Genomic DNA, 22,211 nt, shown 5'->3' with positions numbered 1-22,211 from the left:
ACATGTGAGAGACTAAGTTTACATACAACAGTAAACTAGTAAAAACCCCACATCACGTTCCAGTGCAAGAGACCGTGAAGACAGGACACCAGTAAAGAACAGTACAATGCACTATACCTTAGTTGAATGCACTGCCTGCACTATGTCACTCTGGTATAAGACCATCCGCTAGCTAAATGAAAAATATATAAATACACTTTCAACACACAAAAAACCACAGACAGTCTGATGTGTATGAGGTTTATCTTTATTGAAGTTGATCATGTGATAGTTGTGGTCTAGTGCGACAACAACAACAACTTCAGGTAATCTAAATGGAGGAGGATACTGCCACTTCAGCACAGTACTACTACAACAACACTGCCTTGAACATTTGGTCATCAGGATAACACGTTCTCTAGCCTCACACACACCACGCCCCGTCCTCATCTCCTTATGGTAAGGTGTGGCCGTTCCCATGGTAACGACAGTTAAGACTGCAGGGGGTGGAGCCAAGATAAGAAGGATGGAAAGTAGGCGAGAGGCTAGATGAGAAGAAACTAACTAGGGAGAACTGTTCTATTCTCCCTCCCTCCCTCCCCCCTCCCCCCTCCCTCCTTCAGTTGCTAGCTTGCTGTAGTCGCTATACCACAAGGCACGCTTTGATGATGTCACAAAGAGAGAATGGTGGAACTCTGGCGACTCCAAAGATTCTGAGCGTAGGTTTTCCTCCTCCAGTCGACAACGCAACGCCCCCTCTAGTCCCCACGCAAAAATGGAACTGGAGAGGGAGAGAGGGAGGGAGAGAGACCGTCAAAACCACAGCCAGATAGTGTGTGTAGGTAGTGTGTTTAGGTAGTGTGTGTGTTACCTGCGTAGGGGACTACTCTCCGAGGGGAATGATTTCTTCGTTGATAAAAAACTCGATGGTCTCCTCCTCCCAGTCATCTGTGTTACTGTCCAGCTCATCAGTGTCCACTCCTAGAGACAGAGAGAGTTCAGGGGTTACGCTTAGTCAGCCTGGTCCAAGCCACAACGGACCATAGGGTAGGAGTCTATCTCCTGTTTCTGTAGCAGTAATGCTGGTCCAGAACGGCCCATAGGGTAGGAGTCTATCTCCTGTTTCTGTAGCAGTAATGCTGGTCCAGAACGGCCCATAGGGTAGGAGTCTATCTCCTGTTTCTGTAGCAGTAATGCTGGTCCAGAACGGCCCATAGGGTAGGAGTCCATCTCCTGTTTCTGTAGCAGTAATGCTGGTCCAGAACGGCCCATAGGGTAGGAGTCCATCTCCTGTTTCTGTAGCAGTAATGCTGGTCCAGAACGGCCCATAGGGTAGGAGTCTATCTCCTGTTTCTGTAGCAGTAATGCTGGTCCAGAACGGCCCATAGGGTAGGAGTCTATCTCCTGTTTCTGTAGCAGTAATGCTGGTCCAGAACGGCCCATAGGGTAGGAGTCTATCTCCTGTTTCTGTAGCAGTAATGCTGGTCCAGAACGGACCATAGGGTAGGAGTCTATCTCCTGTTTCTGTAGCAGTAATGCTGGTCCAGAACGGACCATAGGGTAGAGTCTATCTCCTGTTTCTGTAGCAGTAATGCTGGTCCAGAACGGCCCATAGGGTAGGAGTCTATCTCCTGTTTCTGTAGCAGTAATGCTGGTCCAGAACGGCCCATAGGGTAGGAGTCTATCTCCTGTTTCTGTAGCAGTAATGCTGGTCCAGAACGGCCCATAGGGTAGGAGTCTATCTCCTGTTTCTGTAGCAGTAATGCTGGTCCAGAACGGCCCATAGGGTAGGAGTCTATCTCCTGTTTCTGTAGCAGTAATGCTGGTCCAGAACGGACCATAGGGTAGGAGTCTATCTCCTGTTTCTGTAGCAGTAATGCTGGTCCAGAACGGCCCATAGGGTAGGAGTCTATCTCCTGTTTCTGTAGCAGTAATGCTGGTCCAGAACGGCCCATAGGGTAGGAGTCTATCTCCTGTTTCTGTAGCAGTAATGCTGGTCCAGAACGGACCATAGGGTAGGAGTCTATCTCCTGTTTCTGTAGCAGTAATGCTGGTCCAGAACGGCCCATAGGGTAGGAGTCTATCTCCTGTTTCTGTAGTGAGGCAGTTGGATGAAAGTGTCAGGGCCGATAGGGTTCTACGTACCTCCTCTGAGTTGCAGGCGGGCGGTCTTCTGGTCCTCGTGTTGTTGCAGGGCAGTCTCTCTGTAGCTACGATAGTCCTCCATCATACTCCTCCTCTTGTCCACCAGCTCCTTAGAGGCCTTCGACTGGCTCAGACGATCCTTCTGCTCAAAGATCTTGGAGTACTTCTTCAGGTCCTTCTTGATCACCTGGGGAGTAACTCTATTCATTATTACACGTATGGAAACCCAGACGAAACATGTTACACGACTGTCAAAACCAAGGGGTCCCAGCTAAGCCCATGGCAAGGCAGTCATAGACACATAACAACAAAACTCTTTCAACACACAGAAGTTTAGACAGAAGTCACTACTTGTCAAGACACTGAGCGAGTTTTGGATTCTTTTGGTTTTAACAATATTGATGCCAGAGTAAATCCCCTTTATAAATACTGGGGCCACACACACATTAACCCCCCCACCCAGTACGTACCTTGATGGTGTCCTGTGTGAGCAGGGTAGCGGGACGAGGTCTCCACAGCAGCTGACAGAAGCGATCCTTGTTGTTCTTCTGGAGGAGACGACCCTGGAAGGTCCAGAGCCAGTAGGCGTTGTCCACCTGGTGGAGAGACGACCCCTTTCAAATACACTTTATACGGCTCAGGTAAAAAACACACCGTTCTTCTATTCAACCTCAAATAAATACAGAAAAAGGACATCAACAAAACGAGGGATTTTCTGAAGTTCTGTCTGTGTGTTGTGGTGCAAACCACCCTTCTTTTTTTGGACCTCCATTTAAAAAAAAAAATGGCAGTAGGAGTTTATTCCTTGTGACTCCACCAGGACACAGAGGTGACTAGGTATTATTGTGTGTGTGTGTGTGTGGGGGGGGTACCTTGTGACTCCACCAGGACACCGAGGTGACCAGGTATTATGTGTGTGTGTGTGTGTGTGGGGGGTACCTTGTGACTCCACCAGGACACCGAGGTGACCAGGTATTATTGTGTGTGTGTGTGTGTGGGGGGGGGTACCTTGTGACTCCACCAGGACACCGAGGTGACCAGGTATTATTGTGTGTGTGTGTGTGTGTGGGGGGTACCTTGTGACTCCACCAGGACACCGAGGTGACTAGGTATTATTGTGTGTGTGTGTGTGTGGGGGGTACCTTGTGACTCCACCAGGACACCGAGGTGACCAGGTATTATTGTGTGTGTGTGTGTGTGTGGGGGGTACCTTGTGACTCCACCAGGACACAGAGGTGACTAGGTATTATTGTGTGTGTGTGTGTGTGGGGGGGGTACCTTGTGACTCCACCAGGACACCGAGGTGACTAGGTATTATTGTGTGTGTGTGTGTGTGGGGGGGGTACCTTGTGACTCCACCAGGACACCGAGGTGACCAGGTATTATTGTGTGTGTGTGTGTGGGGGGGGGTACCTTGTGACTCCACCAGGACACCGAGGTGACCAGGTATTATTGTGTGTGTGTGTGTGGGGGGTACCTTGTGACTCCACCAGGACACCGAGGTGACCAGGTATTATTGTGTGTGTGTGTGTGTGTGTGGGGGGGGTACCTTGTGACTCCACCAGGACACCGAGGTGACCAGGTATCGCCCTGTAGGGTCCCACTCTACGTCAGAAGCCATGTAGTGTTCAGCCATGTTCATCATGGTGCAGTCAGAGGTATCCACAAACGCCAGAGCCCCGTTCATACTGGGGGAGAGGACAGGGTTAACACCGTTCATACTGGGGGAGAGGACAGGGTTAACACACACACTGAAGAGACAGGTCGTCCAGTCTAAATACGCCCCGTTCATACTGGGGGAGAGGACAGGGTTAACACACACACTGAAGAGACAGGTCGTCCAGTCTAAATACGCCCGTTCATACTGGGGGAGAGGACAGGGTTAACACACACACTGAAGAGACAGGTCGTCCAGTCTAAATACGCCCGTTCATACTGGGGGAGAGGACAGGGTTAACACACACACTGAAGAGACAGGTCGTCCAGTCTAAATACGCCCCGTTCATACTGGGGGAGAGGACAGGGTTAACACACACACTGAAGAGACAGGTCGTCCAGTCTAAATACGCCCCGTTCATACTGGGGGAGAGGACAGGGTTAACACACACACTGAAGAGACAGGTCGTCCAGTCTAAATACGCCCCGTTCATACTGGGGGAGAGGACAGGGTTAACACACACACTGAAGAGACAGGTCGTCCAGTCTAAATACGCCCGTTCATACTGGGGGAGAGGACAGGGTTAACACACACTGAAGAGACAGGTCGTCCAGTCTAAATACGCCCGTTCATACTGGGGGAGAGGACAGGGTTAACACACACACTGAAGAGACAGGTCGTCCAGTCTAAATACGCCCCGTTCATACTGGGGGAGAGGACAGGGTTAACACACACACTGAAGAGACAGGTCGTCCAGTCTAAATACGCCCGTTCATACTGGGGGAGAGGACAGGGTTAACACACACACTGAAGAGACAGGTCGTCCAGTCTAAATACGCCCCTGTTCATACTGGGGGAGAGGACAGGGTTAACACACACTGAAGAGACAGGTCGTCCAGTCTAAATACGCCCCGTTCATACTGGGGGGAGAGGACAGGGTTAACACACACACTGAAGAGACAGGTCGTCCAGTCTAAATACGCCCGTTCATACTGGGGGAGAGGACAGGGTTAACACACACACTGAAGAGACAGGTCGTCCAGTCTAAATACGCCCCGTTCATACTGGGGGAGAGGACAGGGTTAACACACACACTGAAGAGACAGGTCGTCCAGTCTAAATACGCCCCTGTTCATACTGGGGGAGAGGACAGGGTTAACACACACACTGAAGAGACAGGTCGTCCAGTCTAAATACGCCCCCGTTCATACTGGGGGAGAGGACAGGGTTAACACACACACTGAAGAGACAGGTCGTCCAGTCTAAATACGCCCCGTTCATACTGGGGGAGAGGACAGGGTTAACACACACACTGAAGAGACAGGTCGTCCAGTCTAAATACGCCCGTTCATACTGGGGGAGAGGACAGGGTTAACACACACACTGAAGAGACAGGTCGTCCAGTCTAAATACGCCCCGTTCATACTGGGGGGAGAGGACAGGGTTAACACACACACTGAAGAGACAGGTCGTCCAGTCTAAATACGCCCGTTCATACTGGGGGAGAGGACAGGGTTAACACACACACTGAAGAGACAGGTCGTCCAGTCTAAATACGCCCGTTCATACTGGGGGAGAGGACAGGGTTAACACACACACTGAAGAGACAGGTCGTCCAGTCTAAATACGCCCGTTCATACTGGGGGAGAGGACAGGGTTAACACACACACTGAAGAGACAGGTCGTCCAGTCTAAATACGCCCGTTCATACTGGGGGAGAGGACAGGGTTAACACACACACTGAAGAGACAGGTCGTCCAGTCTAAATACGCCCGTTCATACTGGGGGAGAGGACAGGGTTAACACACACACTGAAGAGACAGGTCGTCCAGTCTAAATACGCCCCGTTCATACTGGGGGAGAGGACAGGGTTAACACACACACTGAAGAGACAGGTCGTCCAGTCTAAATACGCCCCGTTCATACTGGGGGAGAGGACAGGGTTAACACACACTGAAGAGACAGGTCGTCCAGTCTAAATACGCCCCGTTCATACTGGGGGAGAGGACAGGGTTAACACACACACTGAAGAGACAGGTCGTCCAGTCTAAATACGCCCGTTCATACTGGGGGAGAGGACAGGGTTAACACACACACTGAAGAGACAGGTCGTCCAGTCTAAATACGCCCGTTCATACTGGGGGAGAGGACAGGGTTAACACACACACTGAAGAGACAGGTCGTCCAGTCTAAATACGCCCCGTTCATACTGGGGGAGAGGACAGGGTTAACACACACACTGAAGAGACAGGTCGTCCAGTCTAAATACGCCCGTTCATACTGGGGGAGAGGACAGGGTTAACACACACACTGAAGAGACAGGTCGTCCAGTCTAAATACGCCCCGTTCATACTGGGGAGAGGACAGGGTTAACACACACCTGAAGAGACAGGTCGTCCAGTCTAAATACGCCCCGTTCATACTGGGGGAGAGGACAGGGTTAACACACACACTGAAGAGACAGGTCGTCCAGTCTAAATACGCCCCGTTCATACTGGGGGAGAGGACAGGGTTAACACACACACTGAAGAGACAGGTCGTCCAGTCTAAATACGCCCCCGTTCATACTGGGGGAGAGGACAGGGTTAACACACACACTGAAGAGACAGGTCGTCCAGTCTAAATACGCCCCGTTCATACTGGGGGAGAGGACAGGGTTAACACACACACTGAAGAGACAGGTCGTCCAGTCTAAATACGCCCGTTCATACTGGGGGAGAGGACAGGGTTAACACACACACTGAAGAGACAGGTCGTCCAGTCTAAATACGCCCCGTTCATACTGGGGGAGAGGACAGGGTTAACACACACACTGAAGAGACAGGTCGTCCAGTCTAAATACGCCCGTTCATACTGGGGGAGAGGACAGGGTTAACACACACACTGAAGAGACAGGTCGTCCAGTCTAAATACGCCCGTTCATACTGGGGGAGAGGACAGGGTTAACACACACACTGAAGAGACAGGTCGTCCAGTCTAAATACGCCCGTTCATACTGGGGGAGAGGACAGGGTTAACACACACTGAAGAGACAGGTCGTCCAGTCTAAATACGCCCGTTCATACTGGGGGAGAGGACAGGGTTAACACACACACTGAAGAGACAGGTCGTCCAGTCTAAATACGCCCGTTCATACTGGGGGAGAGGACAGGGTTAACACACACACTGAAGAGACAGGTCGTCCAGTCTAAATACGCCCGCTCATACTGGGGGAGAGGACAGGGTTAACACACACACTGAAGAGACAGGTCGTCCAGTCTAAATACGCCCCGTTCATACTGGGGGAGAGGACAGGGTTAACACACACTGAAGAGACAGGTCGTCCAGTCTAAATACGCCCCGTTCATACTGGGGGAGAGGACAGGGTTAACACACACACTGAAGAGACAGGTCGTCCAGTCTAAATACGCCCGTTCATACTGGGGGAGAGGACAGGGTTAACACACACTGAAGAGACAGGTCAGTCCAGTCTAAATACGCCCGTTCATACTGGGGGGAGAGGACAGGGTTAACACACACTGAAGAGACAGGTCGTCCAGTCTAAATACGCCCGTTCATACTGGGGGAGAGGACAGGGTTAACACACACACTGAAGAGACAGGTCGTCCAGTCTAAATACGCCCGTTCATACTGGGGGAGAGGACAGGGTTAACACACACACTGAAGAGACAGGTCGTCCAGTCTAAATACGCCCCGTTCATACTGGGGGAGAGGACAGGGTTAACACACACTGAAGAGACAGGTCGTCCAGTCTAAATACGCCCCGTTCATACTGGGGGAGAGGACAGGGTTAACACACACACTGAAGAGACAGGTCGTCCAGTCTAAATACGCCCCGTTCATACTGGGGGAGAGGACAGGGTTAACACACACACTGAAGAGACAGGTCATTGAGTCTAAATACACAGCACAGTCTTGTACCTTCTGAGTCCAGCCAACACCATGAACTGTCCCTGAGGACTCCAGAAGATGCTGTTGGCCTGCTGCTTGTCAAACATCTCTGGAGGAGGAGAGAGAGAGGAAGGGGGAGGAGGGAGAGAGAGGAGGGATGGAGGGGGAGAGAGAGGAGGGATGGAGGGGGAGAGAGAGGAGGGATGGAGGGGGAGAGAGAGAGGAGGGAGGGGGAGAGAGAGAGGGGGAGGGGGGAGAGAGAGAGGGGGAGGGGGGAGAGAGAGAGGGGGAGGGGGGGAGAGGGGGGGAGGAGGGAGAGAGAGAGGGGGAGGGGAGAGGGGGGGAGGAGAGAGGGGGGGAGGAGAGAGATAGTCAATACAATGTTTAAGGTTTGAGTTCCTTTCTATTTGTGATATTTTACTGTAAAGGTTGTTACTCACTGATGAGTTCTATCTTTCCGTTGTTCTTGACGTGGTAGAAGGAGGCGTTGATTCTGGGAGATTCACCGTGCAGGACGGCAAACTTGCTGCCGTTAGGCTCCCACGCAAACGCTATGATGCTCTCCGCTAGGGGGGACAACACTGGTGTTACTACACCTAGTGGTGTTACTAGTGGTGTTACTATACCCAGTGGTGTTACTATACCCAGTGGTGTTACTATACCCAGTGGTGTTACTATACCTAGTGGTGTTACTAGTGGTGTTACTATACCCAGTGGTGTTACTATACCTAGTGGTGTTACTATACCCAGTGGTGTTACTACACCTAGTTGTGTTACTATACCCAGTGGTGTTACTATACCCAGTGGTGTTACTACACCTAGTTGTGTTACTATACCCAGTGGTGTTACTATACCCAGTGGTGTTACTATACCCAGTGGTGTTACTATACCCAGTGGTGTTACTATACCCAGTGGTGTTACTATACCTAGTGGTGTTACTATACCCAGTGGTGTTACTACACCTAGTTGTGTTACTATACCCAGTGGTGTTACTATACCCAGTGGTGTTACTACACCTAGTTGTGTTACTATACCCAGTAGTGTTACTATACCCAGTGGTGTTACTATACCCAGTGGTGTTACTATACCCAGTGGTGTTACTAGTGGTGTTACTATACCCAGTGGTGTTACTATACCCAGTGGTGTTACTATACCCAGTGGTGTTACTATACCCAGTGGTGTTACTAGTGGTGTTACTATACCCAGTGGTGTTACTATACCTAGTGGTGTTACTAGTGGTGTTACTATACCCAGTGGTGTTACTATACCCAGTGGTGTTACTATACCTAGTGGTGTTACTAGTGGTGTTACTATACCCAGTGGTGTTACTATACCCAGTGGTGTTACTATACCTAGTTGTGTTACTATACCTAGTGGTGTTACTATACCTAGTGGTGTTACTATACCTAGTGGTGTTACTATACCCAGTGGTGTTACTATACCTAGTGGTGTTACTATACCCAGTGGTGTTACTATACCTAGTGGTGTTACTAGTGGTGTTACTATACCTAGTGGTGTTACTATACCCAGTGGTGTTACTATACCCAGTGGTGTTACTATACCCAGTGGTGTTACTATACCTAGTGGTGTTACTATACCCAGTGGTGTTACTATACCCAGTGGTGTTACTATACCTAGTGGTGTTACTATACCCAGTGGTGTTACTATACCCAGTGGTGTTACTATACCTAGTGGTGTTACTATACCCAGTGGTGTTACTATACCCAGTGGTGTTACTATACCCAGTGGTGTTACTATACCTAGTGGTGTTACTAGTGGTGTTACTATACCCAGTGGTGTTACTATACCCAGTGGTGTTACTATACCCAGTGGTGTTACTATACCTAGTGGTGTTACTACACCTAGTGGTGTTACTATACCCAGTGGCGTTACTATACCCAGTGGCGTTACTATACCCAGTGGCGTTACTATACCCAGTGGTGTTACTATACACAGTGGTGTTACTATACCCAGTGGTGTTACTATACCCAGTGGTGTTACTATACCCAGTGGTGTTACTACACCTAGTGGTGTTACTATACCCAGTGGTGTTACTATACCTAGTGGTGTTACTATACCTAGTGGTGTTACTATACCTAGTGGTGTTACTATACCCAGTGGTGTTACTATACCTAGTGGTGTTACTAGTGGTGTTACTATACCTAGTGGTGTTACTATACCCAGTGGTGTTACTATACCCAGTGGTGTTACTATACCCAGTGGTGTTACTATACCCAGTGGTGTTACTAGTGGTGTTACTATACCCAGTGGTGTTACTATACCTAGTGGTGTTACTATACCTAGTGGTGTTACTAGTGGTGTTACTATACCCAGTGGTGTTACTATACCCAGTGGTGTTACTATACCCAGTGGTGTTACTATACCCAGTCTTGTCAGAGTGTGTTTCTGTCTGTCTGTCTTGTCAGAGTGTCTGTCTGTCTGTCTGTCCGTCTCGTCAGTGTAGTACCAGTTTTGGATTCCGGGTCTCCCTTCATCTCGACCACGTCAACAGGAACCTGCTTCTCTCTCATCCTGAAGATCTCAAAGTTGGTCACCACACCCTGAGAGGAGGAGAGAGGGAACTTGTAGACTAGGTGTAACAACAATGCAGTCACATTTACACCCCCCTCACGCCTCTCCCCCACGCCTCTCCCCCCCTCACTAACCTGAGTTCCTTTAGGTGTGCGGTCCACCTTGACACAGAGGTAGTCTCCCTGTCTCTGCCAGTGTAGTTTACAGTCGACCACATTGAAGAGGTTCCTGACTCTGATCTCCTGTCTGGAGGGAAGCTGCATCAGAGTCACCCTGGCTGGGATATCTTTGTCCTCAGGCACCCAGAACGCTGTGATGTTATCACCTGGGGACCAGGAGAAGTCCCTACAGAAGGGGAGGAGAGGATTTATACAACGCTGTGATGTCATCACCTGGGGACCAGGAGAAGTCCCTACAGAAGGGGAGGAAAGGATTTATACACACACACACACAGGATGTACAGGTAATACATTAACAGTAAAATGACATGGCCAACAGATAATACTCTGCATGCATACAAGGAACGGACATTTTCCATCTAGAGCTTAATAGAAACATGCAACAATAGCAAGACTATGGTCTTACAGTCAAAAGGCTATAGCCTGTTATTGAACATGCAACAATAGCAAGGCTATGGTCTTACAGTCAAAAGGCTATAGCCTGTTATTGAACATGCAACAATAGCAAGGCTATGGTCTTACAGTCAAAAGGCTATAGCCTGTTATTGAACATGCAACAATAGCAAGGCTATGGTCTTACAGTCAAAAGGCTATAGCCTGTTATTGAACATGCAACAATAGCAAGACTATGGTCTTACAGTCAAAAGGCTTTAGCCTGTTATTGAACATGCAACAATAGCAAGACTATGGTCTTACAGTCAAACGGCTATAGCCTGTTATTGAACATGCAACAATAGCAAGACTATGGTCTTACAGTCAAAAGGCTTTAGCCTGTTATTGAACATGCAACAATAGCAAGGCTATGGTCTTACAGTCAAAAGGCTATAGCCTGTTATTGAACATGCAACAATAGCAAGACTATGGTCTTACAGTCAAAAGGCTATAGCCTGTTATTGAACATGCAACAATAGCAAGGCTATGGTCTTACAGTCAAAAGGCTATAGCCTGTTATTGAACATGCAACAATAGCAAGACTATAGTCTTACAGTCAAAAGGCTATAGCCTGTTATTGAACATGCAACAATAGCAAGACTATGGTCTTACAGTCAAAAGGCTATAGCCTGTTATTGAACATGCAACAATAGCAAGACTATAGTCTTACAGTCAAAAGGCTATAGCCTGTTATTGAACATGCAACAATAGCAAGACTATAGTCTTACAGTCAAAAGGCTATAGCCTGTTATTGAACATGCAACAATAGCAAGACTATGGTCTTACAGTCAAACGGCTATAGCCTGTTATTGAACATGCAACCCTTTTAATTCCCCGAAATGATGCAAATTAACCTATAAACCGATAAGCATGACCGATAAGACCAATAAACACCTGTCAAATGTATTTTCGGTGGCTAACCGATTAACACCCCTAGTATAAAGACATTACTAACCGATAAACACCCCTAGTATAAAGACATTACTAACCGATAAACACCCCTAGTATAAAGACATTACTAACCGATAAACACCCCTAGTATAAAGACATTACTAACCGATAAACACCCCTAGTATAAAGACATTACTAACCGATAAACACCCCTAGTATAAAGACATTACTAACCGATAAACACCCCTAGTATAAAGACATTACTAACCGATAAACACCCCCAGTATAAAGACATTACTAACCGATAAACACCCCCAGTATAACAACATTACTAACCGATAAACACCCCTAGTATAAAGACATTACTAACCGATAAACACCCCTAGTATAAAGACATTACTAACCGATAAACACCCCTAGTATAAAGACATTACTAACCAATAAACACCCCTAGTATAAAGACATTACTAACTTGACGACAGATATAACTAACCGATTAAGGGTTGACACCCCCAGTATAAAGACATTACTAACTTGACGACAGATATAACTAACCGATTAAGTGTTAACACCCCCAGTATAAAGACATTACTAACTTGACGACAGATATAACTAACCGATTAAGGGTTAACACCCCCAGTATAAAGACATTACTAACTTGACGACAGATATAACTAACCGATTAAGTGTTAACACCCCAAGTATAAAGACATTACTAACTTGACGACAGATATAACTAACCGATTAAGGGTTAACACCCCCAGTATAAAGACATTACTAACTTGACGACAGATATAACTAACCGATTAAGGGTTAACACCCCCAGTATAAAGACATTACTAACTTGACGACAGATATAACTAACCGATTAAGTGTTAACACCCCCAGTATAAAGACATTACTAACTTGACGACAGATATAACTAACCGATTAAGGGTTAACACCCCTAGCATAAAGACATGACTTACTTGATACCAGTGATCTTCAGACTCTTCTTGTCCAACAGGCCCATGGACTATGAAAGAAAAAAACAGCTTGTTAAGTATCGACGTATCAGTCTGTTTTAGATACAGAGACACTCAGTAGAATTCAGACTGTTAGTGGGGCTGGTCACTGGGGAGAAATGTAAAGGTGACTTACTGGGGTCTCCTACAATAGATAATGTGGACTTACTGGGGTCTCCTACAATAGATAATGTGGACTTACTGGGGTCTCCTACAATAGATAATGTGTGTTGGTGTGGACTTACTGGCGTCTCCTACAATAGATAATGTGTGTTGGTGTGGACTTACTGGGGTCTCCTACAATAGATCATGTGTGTTGGTGTGGACTTACTGGGGTCTCCTACAATAGATAATGTGTGTTGGTGTGGACTTACTGGGGTCTCCTATAATAGATAATGTGTGTTGGTGTGGACTTACTGGGGTCTCCTACAATAGATCATGTGTGTTGGTGTGGACTTACTGGGGTCTCCTACAATAGATCATGTGTGTTGGTGTGGACTTACTGGGGTCTCGTAGATGCTCAGTGTGTCCTGGGTCATCCTGGCAAAGAACTTCCCATCGTGACTCCACCTGGAGAGACACACACATTACAACACTGCAGTTAGGGACAGAACCAAGACACACCCACATTACAACACTGCAGTTAGGGACAGAACCAAGACACACCCACATTACAACACTGCAGTTAGGGAGAGAACCAAGACACACCCACATTACAACACTGCAGTTTAGGGACAGAACCAAGACACACCCACATTACAACACTGCAGTTTAGGGACAGAACCAAGACACACCCACATTACAACACTGCAGTTTAGGGACAGAACCAAGACCCAACGTGAGAGAAACAAGTTCTGCTACAGTTCTTAGCTACTTGAAGATGGAAAGACAGGAACAGGAGAAAGAGAGACAGAAAGAAAGACATGAAGACAGAAAGGGAGGTGTGTAATTGGTCCTTACTTGAAGATGGGCCAGTGGGCAGAACTCTCACAGTGGAAGCCTCTCTTCTTCTGGCCAGTCAGAATGTCCCAGATGATGATGGCCTGAGGGTCCTCCTTAGTGTCCATCAGGGGACTGAATGTCACTACGTACCTACCAAGCATTAGAACAATAACATCAATACATGGGACGCATATAGCGCTTTTCAGGGACCCCAAAGTCGCTTAACAGTCGCTTATGTGGTCCTCTGTAGCTCAGCTGGTAGAGCACGGCGCTTGTAACGCCAAGGTAGTGGGTTCGATCCCCGGGACCACCCATACACAACAACAAAAAATAATGTATGCACGCATGACTGTAAGTCGCTTTGGATAAAAGCGTCTGCTAAATGGCATATTATTATTTATATTTTATAACACATTTATGTAGCTTCATAAGGCTTCATACAGCTGACAGACAGGTTATAACCACACTAGATACACACGCGTACATGTAACGGCCAAAATAAAGGAAACACTTGAGTCAATGAGGGATACAACGTATATTGAAAGCAGCTTCACACAGCTGTGGTTCCTGAGTTAATTAAGCAATTAACATTCAGTCATGCTTAGGGTCATGTATAAAAATGCCCAGTTGACCATTATCTTGGCTACCATGGCTATAAGAAGAGATCTCAGAGACTTTGAAAGAGGTGTCTCAAAGGAGCGTAGGGGGTTTAAAGGGAGTTTGTGTCTCAGTCACTGGATCTCAACCCAATTTAACCCTTATGGGAGATTCTGGAGCGGCGACTGAGACAGCGTTTTCCACCACCATCAACAAAACATAAAATGATGGAATTTCCTGTGGAAGAATGATGTCACATCCCTCCAATAGAGTTCCAGACACTTGGAGAATCTATGCCAAGGAGCACTGAAGCTGTTCTGGCGGCTGGTGGCCCAACGACCTGTTAAGACACTTTATGTTGGCGTTTCCTTTATTTTGGCAGTTACCTGTACCTACCAAGCATTATTTACATTTTACATTACATTTACGTCATTTAGCAGACGCTCTTATCCAGAGTGACTTACAAATTGGTGCATTCACCTTATAGCCAGTGGGACAACCACTTTACATTTTTTTTTATATATATATTTTTTCCTTATTTTTAATTTGAGTATATTTTTAATTTTCATTAGTTTTATATATTGTTGTTGTTTTTTTGTTTAATTTTTTAAAAGATATATCTTTTTTTTTATATATATCTTTTTTTATATTATTATTTAATTTTTTGTGGGGGTGGGGTAGGGGGGAACATTATAACCCCTTTATGTAGCTTCACAAGGCTTCATACCGCTGACAGAGCTACACTAGGGCATGGGGTGTCCTCAGTGTCCCCATCAGGGGACTGAACGTCACTGCGACGTACCTATGAAGCATTATAACACCTTAATGTAGCTTCATAAGGCTTCATAGATGTGATATAGACAGCCATTGATTATTAATTAGTGATTGGTTACCTCTCCCAGGGGGAGAAGTCGATCAGAAACACCCCCTGGTGGATGAATCTCTAGTTATTGATTATAGGTTATTGATAATGTGATTGGTTACCTCTCGCAGGGAGAGAAGTCGATCAGAGACACCCCCTGGTGGCTGAAACGTTGGATCTGCTTGAACTTCTCTCCACCCCACAATGCAATGCCTCGCTGGTGGAACGTGGCCAGGTAGGTTCCCTTGGGAGACCAGCGGACATACGTCTCCGTCCAGCGCTACAGGGACACAACACAGTCACAGCACAATCTCAGAATCAATGAATATACACGACGGCAGACATTTTGATTAGACAATCAAGCCTTCTAGTTGTTAGTTAGATATCACTACTTTTAAGCATCAAGGCCCTCAAAGTATTTCTGTAGATGTAGAATGATCAGTGCAGAAACAATTCTGATTGGTTGAACCCATCGTCTCGCTGCGCTGTCGTGATTGGTTGAACGGTTGACTCACCGCCCTCTCCTCGGAGACGATTGGATCCTTGGCGTCGTTGTTGAAGATGGCGGTCCTCTCTCCTGATTCGTAGATGACGCTGTACTGGTCACGACAGTCAGGATCCTCCATCCAGTGACGCATGTTACCCTGGCAACACAAACAGGAAGTCACCGTTAGCGATGACTTCTTCCTCCACAACACCGGCTGGGTATTCTCTGAATGGGTGGTTGAAGTGACAGTTGGTAACACTCACAAAGTCCTTGAAGGGCTGCTTCTCGGGAGTCTCCCACTCATCACTGATACTCATGTACCTGGGGCACAACATCACAGTCCACAGCAGACATTTCTATAATCACGTATATCCATGTCAAACGTTTCTGCCACGTTTTGCCTAGATGACCCAACACTAACCAGACACCCCCATAACAGCTGGAATGATGCCCTGAACCCCCTGTGTGTTTGAGTCTTCTTACTTGTCGAAGTCGGTGAACACGTTGACTCTGAAGGTGTGCTGCTTGTCCAGCTTGTAGCCGTCAGCGTTCTTCACTGCCTCCAGAGCCTGAGTAGGAGCTCCATACTCCAGGAAGATGTACCTACAGAGGAGACATAACATGAACTACAGGTTGACTAACTATTGGTCTGGGTGGGATCCTCCAGGAAGATACACCTACAGAGGAGACATAACATGAACTACAGGTTGACTAACTATTGGTCTGGGTGGGATCCTCCAGGAAGATACACCTACAGAAGGATACGAGTTAGGACATTAACTAGTTATGCATCATAATGTGTAACTTTCTCAAGTTGTCAAAAAGTGAATCCACATGACTGTATGGGAATGTAAGTTCTCTAACCTGGAATGATAAACCAATTGTTGATTATTTCCAAGAATGCTTCAGCTAGCAGGTACATGTACACAGAGCCACCTGCATGCTAGTACACGGATGCTGCAATTCCAGGGCAGACAAGTGTAAAACTCAGCCTCTAGATAGAGTACATCTGAGTGCAATGTCCTACACCTCGCTACATCCTGTCCTCCACCCTTCTATCTAGAGGCTATGTCCTACACCCTTCTATCTAGAGGCTATGTCCTACACCCTTCTATCTAGAGGCTATGTCCTCCACCCTTCTATCTAGAGGCGGTGTCCTCCACCCTTCTATCTAGAGGCTATGTCCTCCACCCTTCTATCTAGAGGCTATGTCCTCCACCCTTCTATCTAGAGGCTATGTCCTCCACCCTTCTATCTAGAGGCTATGTCCTCCACCCTTCTATCTAGAGGCTATGTCCTCCACCCTTCTATCTAGAGGCTATGTCCTCCACCCTTCTATCTAGAGGCTATGTCCTCCACCCTTCTATCTAGAGGCTATGTCCTCCACCCTTCTATCTAGAGGCTATGTCCTCCACCCTTCTATCTAGAGGCTATGTCCTCCACCCTTCTATCTAGAGGCTATGTCCTCCACCCTTCTATCTAGAGGCTATGTCCTCCACCCTTCTATCTAGAGGCTATGTCCTCCACCTCCATCCGTAACAGAACAAACATAGCTAGCTAACAGTCACTTTAGTGCGTGTCAGCCTTGGGGTAAAACTCTGTGGTTGACAAACACAAGGCTGTTTTCCCCAACATTAGGACTGTGGTTGACAAACACAAGGCTGTTTTCCCCAACATTAGGACTGTGGTTGACAAACACAAGGCTGTTTTCCCCCCAACATTAGGACTGTGGTTGACAAACACAAGGCTGTTTTCCCCCCAACATTAGGACTGTGGTTGACAAACACAAGGCTGTTTTCCCCAACATTAGGACTGTTTTCCTCAAGACATTGAGTCTGCTTCATGTTCTTTCCTCCCTCACTTCTTAGTATCGTGACAACTCTACACCCCTACTACACCCCTACTACAGCCTCCCTACACCCCTACTACAGCCTCCCTACACCCCTACTACACCCCTACTACACCCCTACTACACCCCTACTACAGCCTCCCTACTACAGCCTCCCTGCACCCCTACTACACCCCTACTACACCCCTACTACAGCCTCCCTACACCCCTACTACACCCCTACTACACCCCTACTACACCCCTACTACACCCCTACTACAGCCTCCCTACACCCCTACTACAGCCTCCCTACACCCCTACTACAGCCTCCCTACTACAGCCTCCCTACACCCCTACTACAGCCTCCCTACACCCCTACTACACCCTCCCTACACCCCTACTACAGCCTCCCTACACCCCTACTACAGCCTCCCTACTACAGCCTCCCTACACCCCTACTACACCCCTACTACAGCCTCCCTACTACAGCCTCCCTACACCCCTACTACACCCCTACTACAGCCTCCCTACTACAGCCTCCCTACACCCCTACTACACCCCCTACTACAGCCTCCCTACACCCCTACTACCCCTACTACAGCCTCCCTACACCCCCTACTACAGCCTCCCTACACCCCTACTACACCCCTACTACAGCCTCCCTACACCCCTACTACACCCCTACTACAGCCTCCCTACTACAGCCTCCCTACACCCCTACTACAGCCTCCCTACTACAGCCTCCCTACTACAGCCTCCCTACTACAGCCTCCCTACACCCCTACTACACCCCTACTACAGCCTCCCTGCACCCCTACTACACCCCTACTACAGCCTCCCTGCACCCCTACTACAGCCTCCCTACACCCCTACTACACCCCTACTACAGCCTCCCTACTACAGCCTCCCTACACCCCTACTACAGCCTCCCTACTACACCCCTACTACAGCCTCCCTACTACAGCCTCCCTACACCCCTACTACACCCCTACTACAGCCTCCCTGCACCCCTACTACAGCCTCCCTACACCCCTACTACAACCTCCCTACTACAGCCTCCCTACTACAGCCTCCCTACTACAGCCTCCCTACACCCCTACTACAGCCTCCCTGCACCCCTACTACAGCCTCCCTGCACCCCTACTACACCCCTACTACACCCCTACTACACCCCTACTACACCCCTACTACAGCCTCCCTACACCCCTACTACAGCCTCCCTACACCCCCTACTACAGCCTCCCTACACCCCCTACTACAGCCCCCTACTACACCCCTACTACAGCCTCCCTACACCCCTACTACACCCCTACTACAGCCTCCCTACACCCCTACTACACCCCTACTACAGCCTCCCTACACCCCTACTACACCCCTACTACACCCCTACTACAGCCTCCCTACTACAGCCTCCCTACACCCCTACTACAGCCTCCCTACACCCCTACTACAGCCTCCCTACACCCCTACTACACCCCTACTACAGCCTCCCTACTACAGCCTCCCTACACCCCTACTACAGCCTCCCCTACACCCCCTACTACACCCCCTACTACAGCCTCCCTACACCCCTACTACACCCCTACTACAGCCTCCCTACACCCCCTACTACACCCCCCTACTACAGCCTCCCTACTACAGCCTCCCTACACCCCTACTACAGCCTCCCTACTACAGCCTCCCTACTACAGCCTCCTACTACAGCCTCCCTACACCCCTACTACACCCCTACTACAGCCTCCCTACACCCCTACTACACCCCTACTACAGCCTCCCTACTACAGCCTCCCTACACCCCTACTACAGCCTCCCTACACCCCTACTGCACCCCTACTACACCCCTACTACAGCCTCCCTGCACCCCTACTACAGCCTCCCTACACCCCTACTACACCCCTACTACAGCCTCCCTACTACAGCCTCCCTACACCCCTACTACACCCCTACTACAGCCTCCCTACTACAGCCTCCCTACACCCCTACTACACCCCTACTACAGCCTCCCTACACCCCTACTACAACCTCCCTACTACAGCCTCCCTACTACAGCCTCCCTACTACAGCCTCCCTACACCCCTACTACAGCCTCCCTGCACCCCTACTACACCCCTACTACACCCCCTACTACACCCCTACTACAGCCTCCCTCACCCTACACCCCCTACTACAGCCTCCCTGCACCCCTACTACAGCCTCCCTACACCCCCTACTACACCCCTACTACACCCCTACTACAGCCTCCCTACTACAGCCTCCCTACTACAGCCTCCCTACACCCCTACTACAGCCTCCCTACACCCCTACTACAGCCTCCCTACACCCCTACTACACCCCTACTGCACCCCTACTACACCCCTACTACAGCCTCCCTACTACAGCCTCCCTACACCCCTACTACAGCCTCCCTACTACAGCCTCCCTACACCCCTACTACAGCCTCCCTACTACAGCCTCCCTACACCCCTACTACAGCCTCCCTACACCAGCCTCCCTACACCCCTACTACAGCCTCCCTGCACCCCTACTACAGCCTCCCTACACCCCTACTACACCCCTACTACAGCCTCCCTACTACAGCCTCCCTACACCCCTACTACACCCCTACTACAGCCTCCCTACACCCCTACTGCACCCCTACTACACCCCTACTACAGCCTCCCTGCACCCCTACTACAGCCTCCCTACACCCCTACTACACCCCTACTACAGCCTCCCTACTACAGCCTCCCTACACCCCTACTACACCCCTACTACAGCCTCCCTACTACAGCCTCCCTACACCCCTACTACACCCCCTACTACAGCCTCCCTACTACACCCCTACTACACCCCTACTACAGCCCCTACTACAGCCTCCCTACACCCCTACTACAGCCTCCCTACTACAGCCTCCCTACACCCCTACTACACCCCTACTACAGCCTCCCTACTACAGCCTCCCTACACCCCTACTACAGCCTCCCTACACCCCCTACTACAGCCTCCCTACACCCCTACTACAGCCTCCCTACACCCCTACTACACCCCTACTACAGCCTCCCCTACACAGCCTCCCTACACCCCTACTACAGCCTCCCTACTACAGCCTCCCTACTACAGCCTCCCTACACCCCTACTACACCCCCTACTACACCCCTACTACAGCCTCCCTACACCCCTACTACAGCCTCCCTACTACAGCCTCCCTACACCCCTACTACAGCCTCCCTACTACAGCCTCCCTACACCCCTACTACAGCCTCCCTACACCAGCCTCCCTACACCCCTACTACAGCCTCCCTGCACCCCTACTACAGCCTCCCTACACCCCTACTACAGCCTCCCTACACCCCTACTACAGCCTCCCTGCACCCCTACTACAGCCTCCCTGCACCCCTACTACAGCCTCCCTGCACCCTGCTACTCACCCCTTAGTGAGTCCTTCAGGTCCCTCTACCGTCGGGTAGAACTCGTTAGTGATCTTGCCGAACTTGGAGAATATCTTGTGGATGACGTTCTTCAGCTTCTCCAGGCGCTCGGGGCCGACCTGGGGCACGTTGTCCACGACAACCACAGAGTCTATCCCGTCTGCCTCCTGGGGCTTCTCCCGCAGCAGGTCACCCAGCAACTCTACAGGGGGAGTGGGGAGGGTGAGGGGGAGGGATGGATGAGGGGGAGGGAGCGGGAAAACGATTGTTAGTTGGTGTGGTAGTTTATCAAACCAGTGTTTTCCATACCATTGATTGTGTAGAGACAAAGATGGCCCCATGTAATAATAATGCCATTTAGAAGACACATCTATCCAAAGCGACTCGTGTGCGCATACATTTTTACATGTTTGACCAATTAACTGGAGGCCATGTCACCTAAGTTAGCTCTGTTGTCACCCAGAAAGTGAATTGACCATTTGTGTGCCAAAAGACCTATACGTGTTGCTTTGGGGGTCTTAGCGCCACACCTGCTGAAAATTTAACTAGGGTAAAGGCTGTGAGGAGGTAGTTTGGGTTGTGTTGCGGTACTTTATAAACACACACACACTGCTGAGTTCACCATTATCTGACAGCTGGTAGTTACGTTAGCTAACAGTAGCTAGTAATGTACTGACGTCGGGGCGTCAGAATGTCCCGCTTCAAGGTAGCTAACAACTGGAGACAAAACAGGTCTACTAGCGTTTGTTACAGATTGTTTACAATAATAACATAGCTAGCAAACAAAGGTGTAAAATGTCACCGGCGTACATGGTTCTTCTTTGGTACGCCATTTGTATGGACCACTTTGAGTGGATGGGCGAAGCATGAATGAATCCCACTGTTAGCTTAGCAACTACTGTAGCTAGCTAACATTATCACTTTACGAACGTTCTCAAAAGTGATCGTTAGCTCATCTTTACGTTGACCCTTCAAAAAAATATAAATAAATATTTCAACAACAATTATTTATATACATTTGGTTTACATTACATGTATTGTATTTTGCTAGATAGTTAGCAATGATAGCCTTGTAGCTAGCTACATATGCTAAAACAGCTAGCTAAACTAACCCAACTAGCTAGCTCTACAGGCCGCAAAAAAACCGGCATCTTTCCTGCGTTTGCTCACCCTCATCGTCGATGTCATCTTCGAAGTCTTCTGGGTCGCTGAACGACGGTTCCTCCTCGTCGAAATCGGCATCGGCCGGCATATCCTCAGTGTCATGCATTTAACAGGCTTGGGAGTGAGTTAGTATACGCTAAATCGGTGTAAATCTAGATTTCTAGAAGGCTGACGGTTACCCGCTGGTGTGACACCATGTGCGATTACGTGAAAA

At 48.8% G+C, this 22,211-nt stretch overlaps 1 protein-coding gene across 1 annotated transcript; it reads right to left on the bottom strand.

The window, feature by feature from the left end:
• Positions 1 to 231: 231 nt before the first annotated feature.
• eif3ba (eukaryotic translation initiation factor 3, subunit Ba) lies at positions 232 to 22,202 on the bottom strand. The gene is made up of 18 exons (XM_045205662.1): positions 22,004 to 22,202; positions 20,834 to 21,035; positions 16,082 to 16,201; positions 15,862 to 15,919; positions 15,627 to 15,755; positions 15,234 to 15,391; positions 13,671 to 13,802; positions 13,214 to 13,280; positions 12,675 to 12,721; positions 10,339 to 10,549; positions 10,140 to 10,233; positions 8,113 to 8,238; positions 7,703 to 7,781; positions 3,674 to 3,812; positions 2,595 to 2,720; positions 2,125 to 2,311; positions 851 to 960; positions 232 to 760 (listed from the first exon to the last, which is right to left on the bottom strand). The coding sequence occupies exons 1-17, from the start codon at positions 22,101 to 22,103 to the stop codon at positions 863 to 865; spliced, it is 2,073 nt and encodes a 690-aa protein (XP_045061597.1). The 5' UTR covers positions 22,104 to 22,202; the 3' UTR covers positions 232 to 760; positions 851 to 862.
• Positions 22,203 to 22,211: the final 9 nt, after the last annotated feature.

This window comes from Coregonus clupeaformis, chromosome 20 (genome assembly GCF_020615455.1).
Source record: "Coregonus clupeaformis isolate EN_2021a chromosome 20, ASM2061545v1, whole genome shotgun sequence".
In the NCBI taxonomy this organism is placed as follows: domain Eukaryota; kingdom Metazoa; phylum Chordata; class Actinopteri; order Salmoniformes; family Salmonidae; genus Coregonus; species Coregonus clupeaformis.
The sequence above is the reverse complement of the archived record's forward strand: the minus strand, read 5'-3'. Positions and strand labels throughout refer to the sequence as shown.